The sequence below is a fragment of the Equus asinus genome, chromosome 23 (genome assembly GCF_041296235.1).
Source record: "Equus asinus isolate D_3611 breed Donkey chromosome 23, EquAss-T2T_v2, whole genome shotgun sequence".
Classification (NCBI taxonomy): Eukaryota; Metazoa; Chordata; class Mammalia; order Perissodactyla; family Equidae; genus Equus; species Equus asinus.
Window position 1 is genome coordinate 50,648,133 of NC_091812.1, and position 16,149 is coordinate 50,664,281.

The 16,149-nt window shown below is 36.9% G+C and overlaps 1 protein-coding gene across 3 annotated transcripts in view; it reads left to right on the top strand.

The window, feature by feature from the left end:
- The window catches only part of ADAMTSL1 (ADAMTS like 1), an 852,153-nt gene that overhangs the window by 563,492 nt on the left and 272,512 nt on the right, over nt 1-16,149 (top strand). For all 3 annotated transcript variants that reach the window (XM_070495595.1, XM_070495594.1, XM_014845577.3), the window contains one exon: nt 9,272-9,508. In XM_070495595.1, the coding sequence (XP_070351696.1) occupies nt 9,272-9,508 (237 nt within the window). The remainder of the gene's footprint in view (nt 1-9,271; nt 9,509-16,149) is intronic.

Below are 16,149 nucleotides of genomic sequence, written 5' to 3' on the forward strand. Positions count from 1 at the left end.
ATCAAATGTATTACCCTTTCCCACTTATGTAGAGAAACATAATGCAATTGTTACGCAACAGACACAAGCAGTAGTAACACTTTAAATACTTACATGCTAAAATGTTTCCCTTATACCCATGCTTCCTCTAACCTGACTCTCCACCACAAATATTTCGGTAAATGCAGTCTGAAAACAAAAAACTGTATAATTGTGTACTTATAAAATGAAATTGTATGCCACATTCCAAAAAAGATTACAAATTACCACTTCAAATATGCTAATTTGAGGGGAAGGACATTTATTTTAGACCATAATAAAAAACAGTAAATAGTCAGAAATGCTGATTTAAGGAAAGATACTGCTAAATTGGAGCTAATTCAAAAAAAAGGGACTAAAAATAATAAAGGGCCTCAAGGAATGAATACTTTCAAAATTGAGAGAATTTAAGAGTCTAACATGACAAACTACAACCAGTCCTACAAATACCTCTGGGGAATTGGATTCCAAAAATCTGCGTTGTTCAAAGGAGAAAAATAAAAGCACTGAAATAAAAGCTACCCAAAGGGAGAAAAACCCAAACTTTTAAAACTAAATGTTTTAAATGTTTTTATTTAGATCGGCTCTCAGATGCCTGGAGACATTAAAAACTAGCCAGGCAAAGCATTTGTTTTCAGATGACAAGCTCTAATACAGTAAGTGGGGTGGGGTTAATGATTTATTATATTATACATTTTGAATCTATGTCTGGACCTGAATAAACACATTGGACTGGTTTAGAGCTGTTTAATATACCTAAACCAGTGTTCACTTAGTAGGCACACCCAAAGCTTGAATAAATTAGAGTTCCATGTTATTTTACAGGGTCAGAAATCTGTAAAGATGTTATTTTATTGAACAAGACTCTGATCCATAGTAAGGCATTAAAATGGTTAATGATTAATTTTTGTGGACACTTATTTCTCGTAAGTATGTTATTTTCCAAAAGTATTGACAGTTTGGAAGGAAAATAAAGAAAATCTGTAAATCTTTTACACAAGGAAAAAAGAGAACAAAAACAAGGACTTTTAAATATATCTTATATACGTGAAAATATAGTGTCCCAAGAATGTCTGTTGGCATTTTCAAAAAGGAAAGAGAATGAGCCAAGAATGGCTTTTACCTACTGTGGCACCACCCTCCAAAATCAACCCCAATTTCTGTTCTTTGCACTCAGAGTGATGTGTTAGAGATTCAAATATTATGCTCTTGAAATATAATAGAATTGTCTCTGCACAGACTGTCTAGACAGGGCAGGGACTATGTTTAATTTCATTTCACATGGCAGCCAGCAGTCTTTTACAAATAAATGCTTTTCATGAGGATGTTGATGTTAGTATAAGCAGGTGGCCAAAAATTGGGGGATAAAGCTTGATATCTTAATATTAGCACTTTATAGTGCATGTTATATAAAATTTACACATGTCTGGCTATTTATTGAATAATAAATAATTTCAGCACATTTTATGTTTCTTAATATTTCCATGTTAAATTTGTTTACATGGACAAAGAAATATCAATCTGCCTATTCAGAAAGCAGGCAAGAATCCCAACTCAATTTTCCTAGTGTCTGAAACATACAAGTATTCTTGTAAATTTATATTTTAAAAAAAGAAAGAAGAAAAAATTAGATATTTCATCAATTAGAAAGCTCTCAAGATTTAGATATCCTGCAAGGTTTAAGAAAACAGAACTGGCATTTCCACGATGAAAAACATGAGCTCTGTTTCATTTATTCAATGTGTTAGTCATTCATTCTTTTGACAAATATTTGAGAACTGATATATTACAGTGAGCCGAACAGTCAAAGGTCCCTGTCTTCTTGGAGTTTATGCTTTAATGGAAGGAGACAGACAATAAAAACTGAGAATAGTAAATAAGTAACTTATATGACATACGCGAAGTGATTGTGATGGAAAAAAAAGTTGAGGGGATAAAGAGGAATCACCAGTGGGAGTGGGTATTGCAATTTTACATATAATATGCAGGGTAGGTCTCACTGAGAAGGTGATATTTGAGTGAAAACTTGATGGACATGAGGTAATTAGCCCTTTGGAGTCATAATTCCAGGCAGAGGAAATAAATACTGCCTGTGTCCTAACTTAAGAGTGTTCCCAGAGTGTTCAAGAGGTAGCTGGGAGTCCACTGTGGCTACAGCCAAGAGAATAAAGAAGACAATAGGAGGTGATGGGGCCAGATCTTTACCTCTGTCTGAGATGAGAATTTTGGCTCTTCTGAGTCAAATGGGGAGCCATTGTAGAGTTGTAGCAGAAACGTGTCACAATCTGCTTTATGTTTTAATAAGATCATTCTGGCTGCTGTGTTGACAAAAGTCTCTCGGAGAGCAAGGAGGGAAGAAAGAAGATGAGTTACAAGTCTACTGCAGTAATGCAAGTGACGTGATGGTGACTTGGACTAGATTGTGGTCAGTTTCTGCATATCTAGAATCAGCTTTTCCTGATGGATTGGATGGGGGAGTCAAGGACTACTCTAAGGCAGTCGTTCTCGGAGTGTGGTTTCTAAAAAGGCAACATCAGAGTCAGCAGGGAACTTGTTAAAAATGCAGATTCTTGGACCTCACCCCAGATCTATTGAATCAGAAACTCTGGATGGTGAGGCCCTAGCAACCTTGTATTTTTGACAAGCCCTCCAGGTGATTCAAATGCACACTCAAGTTTGAGAACCATTGCTTTAAGATTTGGGGCCTGAAAAGGACAGAGTTGACATTGACTGGGATGGTGAAGCCTGTAGAGCAAATAGATTTGAGGGGGTGGGAAGGATCAGGAGTTCCGATTTGAACATGATGAGTTTATGATGTCTTTAGACAGCCAGATGGTGAGCAAGCAGTTGTATATATAAGTCTGGAGTTCAGGAGAGGGGGTCTGATTTGGAAATAGAGACTGAAACATTGATTATGTTTCTGAGAACAAAATCTTATATTAGATTGGATTGCTTCAGTGGATATTTACTGTTTAGTGGTTTCATTTTTAACTTTGAATAAAAGTAGTAGAAAGCCAAGTAATAGAGACAAAAATATATAAAAGAGGCAGCCCACCATCTACTTAAGAATGCTGAGAGATTTAAGAGCTGTAGGGGGTATATTTTCCAGAGCCTCCATCCATTTATCGTGGAAGAAACTTTTACAGTAATCTTTTCCTATTTCACCATCAACACATTGAGGATTCCTAATATTTTGAGCATAAAATTGGAACTAATGAGATGTTCCAAAGTCCATCAAGTAGCTGATAATTTTTTTTTTCTTTGAAGTCTGTACATGTTCAGGACAGACACAGCCATCGTAGGCTTTTTTAAGATTTTATTTTTTTTTCCTTTTTTCTCTACAAAGCCCCCCAGTACAGACTTGTATATTCTTCGTTGTGGGTCCTTCTAGTTGTGGCATGTGGGACGCTGCCTCAGCGTGGTTTGATGAGCAGTGCCATGTCCGCGCCCAGGATTCGAACCAACAAAACACTGGGCCGGGGGCTGGCCCCGTGGCCGAGTGGTTAAGTTCGCGCGCTCCGCTGCAGGCGGCCCAGTGTTTCGTTAGTTCGAATCCTGGGCGCGGACATGACACTGCTCATCAGACCACGCTGAGGCAGCGTCCCACATGCCACAACTAGAAGAACCCACAATGAAGAATGCACAACTATGTACCGGGGGGCTTTGGGGAGAAAAAGGAAAAAATAAAATCTTTAAAAAAAAAAAAACAAAAAAACACTGGGCCGCCTGCAGCAGAGCGCGCGAACCCAACCACTCGGCCACGGGGCCAGCCCCCAATAAATTTTATATATGATTTTACCATCAAGGGGCAACCCAGAATTCTGGAGGATAGAGTAGATGTCTTATGAAGCAATTCTAATTGTGTTTTCTTGCTTAGTAACTTTTACGGAGGGCCAGTGGTTAGGGCGGGATGGAAGGGAGATATGAGACTTAGGAGAACAGTTGCAAGAGAGAGAAATGCAAGGAGAAGGACAGGAAACCTACAGTTCATGTGGCTACCTAAATATAATTTCCGGTGCTTTCTTCATACTCTCAGGTATTAATATTCACTTGATAAATAAAACCCTAGAATCAGAATATGCTATTTACACTATGCACTGATGTGATAAGTTCAGTGAGACAGCAAAATTAGCGGGAAAGGCCAACCACTGAATATTTAAGGACAGAGGTAAAGCAGAGGGATGTCCCTCTGGAAGGAAAATGTCTGCTTTAAAAAGAGAGAAAGAGTAATGCTTCTCCTGACCCTGAATCCATATTCTGTATATTTTTTCAAAATTGTTGTAAAGACTTTTCAGATGCTGCCACCTTGGCTGCGGAGATAGGATCTTTTACATTTCACCCAATGAGTAAACTCTGGAGAGCCTGGCCCTCTTTTGTCCCACAGTGTAATCTGATCCACCTGTCATCATCAGGGGACATCTGGGATCCATCTTATCTTTCCCACTGCTAGTTGATTAACCAGAAAATGTTTTGAATTGGGTTCATATATGGCAGAACTTCATGGACTTTGTGAATTATAATGGGAGCAAATAAAAGGTCAGATTTTATTTTGTGCTTTTAAAGAAGAAAACCCTGACTCTGTTAGGATTAAGTGCTTAAAATGTGGAGAAAAAAGCCTTTATATTGTATTAATGGCTAAATACAGTAATTCATAGGATCATCGACTATTTTAAATAAAATATACTTCTACCGAGTGAGGAAGTCCTAGATCAGTGGCCTGACACAGAATTGTTAGTCCACAGACATATTATAGTTAGTTGGAAAAAGACAGATGGCCACGGAAAGGAGTAGAGTGTTCTCTTTTGCTCCATATCTACTTGATGATGTTTCTGGAGAGATATGAGAGGATGGAAGTTGGGGATCTTTAGTCCAGTGCATCCTTCCCACACCAGGTTTTTTGCCAGGTTCTTGGTGGGAGATCTGTTTAGTTCAAATAGCCAACAATTTTAATTTTTCAGTAATTTTAATTGTCTTCATCATTACTACTTATGAGCCAAATTCAGTGAATAAATATATAAATAATAATTCATTTGTTTTCTTCTTAGTTTTAAATATCCCAATTGAAAATTCATGATTCCTACCACTAAGGTTTTTTGAGAGAGGAAATCTCACATTGTATGTATTCAGTACATTCTACATTCGGTATACCCTAAGGAAAACCATCTCTCGTGGTCAAAACTGATGACTTGTATTATCATTAGACATCTCTCCAGAAACTGATATTTCAAAGATGATGCCTGGAATAAGATGTAAAATATCTTTCAAAGTAGTTAGGGCATCAGTTTCTAAATCTGACTTTTAGGAGGTATAGTGGTTTCATGAACCAAATTATAATTAAAACTAAAAACTTTGTACATGGCAAATGTCTATACAGATAGTTATTTTTTTTTTTTTAAAGATTTTATTATTTCCTTTTTCTCCCCAACACCCCCCGGTACATAGTTGTGTATTCTTCGTTGTGGGTTCTTCTAGTTGTGGCATGTGGGACGCTGCCTCAGCGTGGTCTGATGAGCAGTGCCATGTCCGCGCGCAGGATTCGAACCAGCGAAACACTGGGCCGCCTGCAGCGGAGCTCGCGAACTCAACCACTCGGCCACGGGGCCAGCCCCTATACAGATAGTTATTTTATTGTAATTGTCATTATGATACTTGTGGGACAAGAGACTATTGTGACTTTGTTTCCACTCCTGCAAATGGGTGATCTCAGATGCATCAGGGGTTCAGTGAGTGTCTTGAACTATGCTTGAGATGTTTTGGGTTCAACAAAAGAAGCTTTTGCCAAATCCTTCTTCCCCTAATTTTTAAACGTGTATTTCGAGGAAAACTTGGTTCATATGTTTCTGATTCATTTACACTTAAATCATCAAAATGTTATTTTGTAAGAGCTATTTGATGTCCAAGAAGCTTTCTGAACCTGTTTTATAAGTCCTCTTAAGTCCTTTTTCTTAAAACAGGAAGTTGCATTTTGCCAAGTACGAATAAATTCAAACATTAAAAAGGTTCAATTCAGTTTCCAACTCTGAACTCCAGGTTTTAAGTGCATTCTCGATTCAACAAAATATATTTTAACACCCCTACAAAAATATGGACAGAAGGAAAGACAGTGGTATTAAAACTGAGTAAAGATATTCATAAGCATTATTATTCTCAGATTTCTCCAATTGTGAAAGTTCATAAAACCTGTAACAGGTGTTTCTGCCGTTATTAGATGCAGGTGAATTGCAAACAGAAACTGTTTGTTGGTTCTCTATGGTGTGTCTAAATATGTTTGTTTGTTTGGAGGAAGATTAGCCCTGAGCTAACTACTGCCAATCCTCCTCTTTTTGCTGAGGAAGACTGGCCCTGAGCTAACATCCATGGCCATCTTCCTCTACTTTTTATGTGGGACGCCTACCACAGCATGGCGTGCCAAGCGGTGCCATGTCTGCACCTGGGATCCGAACCGACAAACCCCAGGCCACTGAGAAGTGGAACATGCGAACTTAACCGCTGCGCCACCGGGCTGGCCCCGGTGTGTCTGAATATGTTTACTAGTTTTTGTCACAGAAAAAACAACTCTAAAAGTCTTAACATTTTTACTTCATTTTTTTCTAATTTTACCTTTAACTGCCTTTGAGTCTTACTTCTTTTAGTAAAGATGAGAAGACTCAACACATTCTGTTGGACAGAATGAGCTCATAGGACACTCTGTAAGAGTTTTATGTCTATGCTAAGATAACGTAACATCAATTTAAAAATGTAATTGACACTATTTTCTTGGCTTTGGATAAATGCAGAAAATTATCGCTGGTTCGTACCAAGAGGTCTCTTAATTACATATTACCCTCATTACTTTAATGCGGAGGCAATTCAGCCTGACCCTGGAATTCCCTTACAGCTGATTCACTTTTATTCATAGAAAAAGGAAGTAAAGGTAATTATGAGGGGGATTTGGGACCATTCTAAACAATTTCCTCAATGTTCCGCTTCATTGAGTCCACTTCTGCATTTCTTCTGTACTACTGAGTAATCAAGTGACTTGGGATGACAGGTATTTTGCAACTGAAAATTCTTTATTTAAACATTATTAATTAAACGATCAGTTCAACTGTGGAAGCTCCCATGCAATGGCCACCAGGGAAACTTGTTGATCATATAAAGCTGGTTTCATTAAACTTGCTAAACAAGGGCAAGAAGCACCTTGACAGTCTCTATAATGTCTCAAATGGGGGAAACCAGAGAAGAGGACGTGTGGAGCTTGGGAGCTGTGGTTAGTCATAGGTTTATTGCAAGACAGAAGGTAGAGAGTGAGGTATAGGAAGAGACTGGTAAGATTTGTAAATTAGGCAAGTTGGGGTCTTGTCTTTGAAACATAAGTCCATGAAGAATTCATGTTAAATCAGTTTGTTTGTGTGCTTGTCTTGGAACACATAGTCTGACAGGAGCTGGTGTTAAAACGTTTAAGTTCTGATAATTTGTATTGCTGTCATACGATTTACCCATTTTGTGATTTATAGCATGGTTTTGCAGGTTGTGGTTTTTGTTTCATTTCTCACAACAAATAAGTAACTATCACAACAAAGAAAGTAGAATACACACTTATTAATTCATTAATTGATCCTTAAAAAGATTTTAAACTATAGCCTATCATTTAAGGAGTTAATAATAGCAATGAATTTTAATTATACTTTTTTCAGACAATATTCAAAATCACTTAAGCTTTGTTGGGTACCTATATATCTATACCTATGATATGTAAGTTGTCCTTTTCCTTTACTATGTTTTATTCTCTCTGAGAACACATATAATACTAACAATAAAATGCTTTTAAAAGTTTATATTGTATTTTGAGCTATTTTAAGTTCATCCTAAATAAGTATTTAATTGTTTATACCCCATTTTGCCTAGAAAGAATTTATGCTCCCCCAAACAATATAGCCTTATATGCTACTTATAGTTACATTGAAATTTGAGAAAAGAGTCAAGAATTCCAGTTTATAAAATAGGGTCATGCTATTCTTAGAATGCTTCTTTAAATGTAAATAGATTCTCAGAGAAAGAAATCTGGTATAAGAGAACTCTTAAAGATGATAATGTAGTAATCAGGAACTGCTAACGGCCACATGCAAATCCATTATTTAAGATTAAAAATTGTCCTAAAAGCCTTTCCACAGATGGATATTCTACAATATTCCATAGTATATCCCAATCTGAGCACCTGTAAAATAAAGCAGACCCATCCAAAATCCTTTCCAAGGCTTAGGTGATACTTGCCTTTTTGAAGTTAAATCTTATTTGCTTTTGCTAACATTTATCGTTCATTAGATAATAGCTATTGTTAGTTATAGTTTTACATTTTAAAATTCCATTTATAAAATATATATTTAAAACACTGTTGTTTTCCGCTGGTCTCTGCCAGTATGATTTCAAATTCAAATTCAGAGAATCTCCTAATTCTCCAACTCTTTCTCTTCAGTGGCTTCATTAAATAATCATAGTAATGGCTACATGTACTGTCTTCCGTGTGCCAGTGTTTGGCTGGCATAATCTCAAGAAATTCTCAAAATGACCTTGAGAGCTGAGTATGATTGTCTCCTCTGCCCTAAACACAAGGAAAGCTAGGCTCAGAGAGACCCACCAGATTGCAGCCACACTCACATCTGAGGAGGAAGTCTGTCACTTTCCACTCTGCCATGCTGCCTTAAGCCAAAGAAATTCAGGTATAAATGCTACTTTGTCTTTTTTGTCCCACAATTTAACTCTAGATACTGTTCAGCCTAAGTATAATGTTTTAGAAAAAAACTCATGAACAACCCCACAGAAAATTTTTGAATGAAATTATCATAACTCTTGCTGCTAGTTGCTAAAATAAAGTTATGTCATAGCTCTTGGTATCAGAACTGAAAGTGACAGCAATACTTTCAACTAACCCTTGACTTTAGTAAGATCTACTTAAATCATAAGGAAATAAAAGAGATATTACAATGTGGAGGAATCCATGGACCAATCAACATCTTTGAAAAACTATATTTCAGGCTGGTTTCTCTCCCACTTAACTTCAACCAGATTATATTTCAAGGTGATTACTTTCTCAAATCTCTAGATTTTGAGGGCCAAATAATCATATGACCTTTCAGATGACATGGAGGGTCCATCTGTAATGACAGAACATTTGCTTTGTTTTCTAGGACCTTTAAAGACCACATAGCTGCTTCAGTTTTCCGTGTGGCGCCCTCTTAACCTGTGCTTTATTTCCCCCCACCTTCTTCTCCAGGACTGCCCACCAGAAGCAGGGGATTTCCGAGCTCAGCAATGTTCAGCTCATAATGATGTCAAGCACCATGGCCAGTTTTATGAATGGCTTCCAGTGTCTAACGACCCCGACAACCCATGTTCACTCAAGTGCCAGGCCAAAGGGACAGCCCTGGTTGTTGAACTGGCACCTAAAGTCTTAGATGGGACGCGTTGCTACACAGAATCCTTGGATATGTGCATCAGTGGTTTATGCCAAGTAAGTGCTGGCTTCTTTTCGTGCTGTTTTTCCAGAGGGTTTAATATCTTTGTGTAGTCCTCCTGTCTGAACCAATCAGTGTTACTTTTTCTAGAGTTTATAAATGATGATAAATTTGAAAATTGAGGTTTAATTTCAGTTAAAATGACAAGAGTGGTATTTTGTGTTAAGAAAACATGGGCTAGAGGTTTTTCTCCTTTCCTTGAGTCTCACTTGAATATGGAAGCATAAAAATTTTTGAATATTGTGTATCATTTTTGTACTACACTCTGAAATTACCTCTACCTTGGTTGTCCCTGAAATGTGGTGTGTGTGTGTGTGTATTTGGAGGCATCAATTTTCATTTTCTTAGAGCTTCAGAATTGCTTAGATGAGATTGGCTCTAAAATCTCCAAGTAAACTGTAGCAGAACTATTTGCTTCTTTATTGTACCTGTAATTTTGTTGAAAATTCAGAAAAACTGTAGAGAAAGGCATGGAAGTGTCAGCTAGTTCAGATTTCAAAAAGGTAAATCTTTAAAACAGGGATAGCAAAGAGGTTTGCTTTCTGGTATCAATTTATCCATGTCTACACTGGGTGGAGAGTTGGTAAGGTGATGGACAGTTGGTATGTTGCCATCTTGATTTTAAAGTCCACTTTTAGGATTAGGGTGACCAGCCTAGTTTGTAGAGCAACTAGTTGCTATATTTTCATGTGCGCTATATTTAACTGTATATATATTTTTTGAGGCTGACACGCCTCTCCCTCCCATCCCCCAACACCAGCTAGATGATGGGGTAATGAATTTTGTTGACTTTGGATCTGTTTTCCTTGATGAAAATCTCAGATAATCTTACAGCTCTGAAACCCAGCTCCTATTAAAGAGACAGATTGGTACCCTGACTTATTTTTTTTCTCAGTTGGCTATCTGGCCAGCAAAAATATATCATTAATATAAAATTTGTGAAAAGAAATATAACCATATACTTTTATATCTCACAAAGCAGACATTTTGAGAAACTTTGCCTCTCCCAAGAAGATGTTGGTGGAAATTTTTCTTTCTTCAGAATCTCTAATATCACAGCTAGCAATATAAGAATTAACATAAAATATGTTTCAGTAATTTGTTGTTTTAAATTCTTGCGTTTATTTAAAATCTAAATCTATATTGAGATGTAAAAGGAATAACTGTAGTGTGAATTGCTACAAGAGATGTGAGATGTCCTGCAAGATTTTATGTATTTGAGAGGGAGGCAGAATGTACTAAATCTTCATGAGGTTTAGAATCGTGAGACAAGGAAATTGTGGCCTGTCCAAGCATTTGTCAGATTGGCGGATGGAGATGACCTTTACATATCTAAAGGTTTCTTTCTGTACAGGAGATGTGTGAATTTCAGATAAATTTGAACATTGAATCTCACTGTTTTAAAGCTAGGAAAGGTCTAAGAGGTGATCTCTAAGCAATGCATTTGAACATCATTTATGGTGTGTGGGGTTTGCTTCCTTCTCTGGGATTCTCAGTGGTGTTGAAATGGAATTATGGAATCTGCAAAAGCTTTAGAAAATTGTAAAACAGATATGGAAAAAGGCTATGTTGTAGGGAATGGCAATTAAAATAATAATTCCTCATGTATGTATGCTGCTTGAGTAAAGCAAGACAGATTTCCATTTTGTAAATGAAAAAAAACAAGGATCAGAACAAGTGTATGATTTTCTGAAAGTTACGTGGTTGGTCATGGCAGAAATGGGACTAAATTCCAGGTCCCCCGATATCTAGTCCAAAGTTGTTTGTACTGTATTAGACCGATGAATGCACCAAAATAAACAAGACAGATCAGCAAATTAGGTTTCTTTTGTTTCTGTTGCAAGTGAGTTCAACGTGGCGTGTTTTTTTCCTGGACTAATCCTGCCAGCTGGCTCATATACCTTGGCAACTAAAAGGGAATCCCATCTCAGCAGTGAAAGAATAAATTTTATAGAGAGTAAATATGGAGGGACAGTGCTGGACTTTTGGTAACAAATATAAGTATGCCTCATTAACTTAGATTCTTATGAGTGTGGCTTGTGAGATTCGGGGGCAAATGTAAACTATAGGATATTTGAAAAGAATGTTCTTATATATAGAAATTATGACCAGTTATTATTATTTTATTTGTTTTTTTGTCTTGTTAGAGGCAACAGTATAATAAAAGAGATGGAAAAACTCAGACTGTGTTTAAGCACTAATAAATAGTTTAGTTTGGCTGGAGAGCAGGATACTCCCCAGGTACACAGGAAAAACAGAGAGGTAGTTTGGGAGAAAATCATGGAGGCTCAAATGGCAGACAGGACTATGGTGAACAGTGGGTTGCCAAGAAAGAGTTTTAGTGGAGAAAAGACATAATCATAGCTCTGCTGTAGGAAGATTAATATAACTGCAGTTATAGAACGCTTGAAGAGGAAAGCCCTGGATGCAAAGAGGCCAGCTGAAAAAGAGGCTCAGAGCAGCCAAGTTAAGGCAAAGCATGAGCCTGGGCCATGGCAGTGACAGCAGGAACAGAAAGGAAGCTAAACCTAAAACCAGGAAGAAGTTTTCATTTTGATTATAACTAGGGCAGAGGGGAGAAAGCAATAAATCAAATTAATCTTGCCCAGGGGATCAAAAGCTACAGCTTAACATGAATTTGTAATGGATATAATTTTGGATCCTTGCTACCATTACCATAATAACCTGTGTTTTCATGATTAAAACCTACTTGAATTATATTAAAAGGAGGGAAGGAACAGAAGATAGCAAGATGATTACCCAAAGTTAGCTATCCAAAGAAAAGCACTCACTTTTCCCTCAAAAGAGTTTAAATACATAAGTTCCATTCTACTTAGAAAAAAATCCTTTATTTAAGTTATATCTGTATACTGGTGATTAGTATCTTCAGTCTTTGGTAAGAAACATTAAGAAAAAGCCATATTTTCATGATTTTTAGAAGACTGTCAAAAATCTTAAGGCTAACTGAAAAATGCAGTTTTTATAAACAGCTTCTCCTAGTTTTTTGAAAAAATCATCTCCTCTGCCCTATTTCCCTTCTCTTCCATTTCTGCTCCATTTGTTGGGGAGTCTTAGCTCTTTCTCTGGCTTTTTCTCTTATTATAACTTTTTGTAAGTTTCCTAAGTTTTTTTTTTTTTAAAGATTTTATTTTTTCCTTTTTCTCCCCAAAGCCCCCCAGTACATAGTTGCATATTCTTCGTTGTGGGTCCTTCTAGTTGTAGCATGTGGGACGCTGCCTCAGCGTGGTCTGATGAGCAGTGCCATGTCCGTGCCCAGGATTCGAACCAACGAAACACTGGGCCGCCTGCAGCGGAGCGCACAGACTTAACCACTCGGCCACGGGGCCAGCCCCTAAGTTTCCTAAGTTTTTATAAGTTTCTTCAAATATTTTTGATGCTAGGTAGATACAAATTATACAATATAAAGAAGTAAATATCTAGTTTTGGACATAGTTTTGCCTTGATTAAAAAAAGGACAGCATAACTACAGCGATTGGTCATTTATAAGTACAATCATTTCAGTTATACTGTTTAATACTCCACTAAGAACCTCTTCCTCAAAAGTCTGTGGGCCTTGAACTCTTAATTAAAGTCTTAGCTTTTCTGAGCCAGGAGATAGCTTAGCAATTCACAGATATTGCTGTTTCACAGAGGAGGAAACTGAGACCTGGAGACTGTCCCAAGGTCATGAAAGAATGAGTTTTCTGTATTTGTTGTGGATTTGCTTCAGGAAAATTCTAGGATCATCACTATTTACAATAGATACCTTATTCATACTCAGTAATATTAGAGAATCATTCTAGGCAGTGTATTCATTCTAGTAGTCGTGGTAGCAGTGGTAATATTAATACTAGCGATAAAATAACTTCCATTTTTGAGTGACTACCAGATCTAGGCACTTTACATGTACAGTCATGCACCACATAATGATGTTCCAGACAATGATGGACCACATGTACGATGGTGGTTCCATAAAATTAGTATAATATAGCCTAGATGTGTAGTAGGCTATACCATCTAGGTTTGTGTAAGTACACTCTGTGATGTTCACACAACAATGAAATTGCCCAATAACGCATTTCTCAGAATGTGTCCCCATTGTTAAGTGACACATGACTGTATTTTTCCTAATATTTACAATTCTACATATTTCATGGCATTATCCTCATTTCACAGATGAACAACTGAGGCTCAGGTAAATTATAGGACTTGCCCAGAGTCACCCAGTTCTGTCTGACTCCAAAGCTCCTATTCCTTCTGGTGAGGCTGGGTAGACAGAGGCAGGTACCATTAGATGTTAAATAGTGTTGGTACCAAACTTGTCTGCATACCAGAATCACCTGGAGAGCTCTTAAAAGATACCACTCTAAGGCCCCATCACCTAGAAATTCAAATTTATTAGTTCTCTATATAGAGAACATTCTCCTTATCATCCTATCGTTTGGATTTATGAACCACTTGTAGATTGGAAAGCGGGCAAGATTTAAAGTCAAAAGACATGGATTGGAATCTGGCTCTTCTTTAGTGATCTGTGTAATCTTGGTTAAGTTACTTAGCCTTCCTAAATTCTATTTTTCAATCTGTGGAAAATAAGATTGTCTCAGACTATAGAGCACCAAGTGACAGAGTTCATGTGAAGATGCTTCACAAACTGTAGAGAGCAGTGGAAATGTAGAGTACCCTGAACATTTTGAGTTCCAAAATATATTAAAGTAGTGATTCCTTATGTGGGATTTCATAACCCTGTAACAATTCAAAAAGGTTTACAGAATGAAATAAGGTAACCAACTTCTTATTCTGCTAAGAACACTAATAAAGGAGACCTTTTATCATGTACTTTCACCGTCATCATTTCATAATTGAAATGTTAATAGCAAGAAAGTTGTAAGAACCTGATTTCAGAATCAAGGACAATCCTTTAAAATTGATTATAGTTTGCTTTATGAGCAAGTCACTACCCTGTACTTATTTTTCTTTTTTTCTCCAGAGCACAGAAATTGTCACTAACAGTGCTTCACAGACCCGCAGTTGGAAAGCTCTGCCTTTGAGAGCATCTAGTCCAGCCCCAAGAAATATTGCTGCTCTGGGTTGTGTGATTTTCCCAGGATCTTACAGCTAGTTAATGGCAGACTAGAGGTCAGAGAATGTCAATGTTTATCAACATTTTTTTAACTATGCCCCCTGTGTTATTTCTTCAGCATATCCCATGAGCCAAGATTTTGTCCAGCTTTAACTCTGTTATTTATATATGAAAACAACAGGTTTAGTGAATGTATCTTTTCAAACCACATTCTTCCCTTTCCCTCCCTTCTAGAATCTGATAATTGCCCCCAGCAGGTCATTGTGTTGTCTCTCCCCATCTTGCGTCTCAGACTGAGAAACACTGGGATTTCTATTTGCTCTTTCTCCTTCTGGACTAGATGAAGTTAGAGATAAGGCAGAGCTAGCCGGGCAATGTATCATTGTATGAATACTTAGGAGCAAAGGCTCTGAAGTCAGACTGCCTAGGTTTAAATATAAGCTCCACCCCTCATTGGTGTGCAACTTTGAGCAAGTTCTGAAGCCTCAGTTAACTCATCTTCAAAGTGAGGATAATGTGTGTGATTGCTGTAAGGATTAAGTCATCAAATGCATTAAAGTGCTTACTATGGGCTTGATAAATACTAGCTTGAAGTAGTAGTACCCAAATTACTTCTTGTCTTTGAATTTTTCCTCTTTATTGCTTTTGTGAGTGCATGGTTTAATGTGGTTATACACACAAAAGGGGATACTGACTTCTCAACGAATGAATAGACCTGTTAATTTCCTATTGCAATCTTCTTTTGCTAATAGCTCCACGTGGCACCATTATCAGCTCCTGATCCAGGGCAGTGAATTGCATCCTGTATGGAGTTAATGAGCCATCGCAAATAGGATCAGCTCGATTAGTACTGCTGTTATTCATTAATTTTCATTATCCAACTTACCCCATTTATATTTGTTGTAAAGTTCAAACCTGGTTTCTGTTTTAAATATATAAAAAAAAGAGTAGTATAAGTTTACAGATAGAACATATGCTGCTGTTAAAAATAATTTTGAGGTTATTTTGAAGTCAAATACAGGAAATTGTGTTTTATTTTTATAATTAATGAAATTCATCAGTTGATACCTAATATACATAAATCAAAAAGACATAGTACAATTATAAATAAGCTCTTTTGTAATGAATCTGAATATTTATAATATTGCTTACTGCTATTTCAGAAAATAAGGCATTTCAAAAAGGTAAAGGAGCATTCCTTTCAAGTAATGCCTTATGTAACATTGTTTTAAAATGAATAATACAAAAAAGAAACAAGCAATAAATTGGATCATGGAGTTTTGATGTCTATACTGTGGCAACATTAAACGAACCATACTTCTAACAAAGATCTTTCCGTTTTTAATAATTCCTGTGGTGAGTAGTTTGAAATGAATTGAATGGCATGATTATTTCTCCATCTCTGTCTGTGACCTAAGTCAATAGTATCAAATGTCTACCAGTTATTCTAAAGGCGGTGATGTCAGAAACGAGGAGTTGGCCATTTTTCCTTCTGTGTTTTGTAATCTAATTCCACATGGAAGCACAGTATTGCTTAAAAGATTTAATGCACAGTCT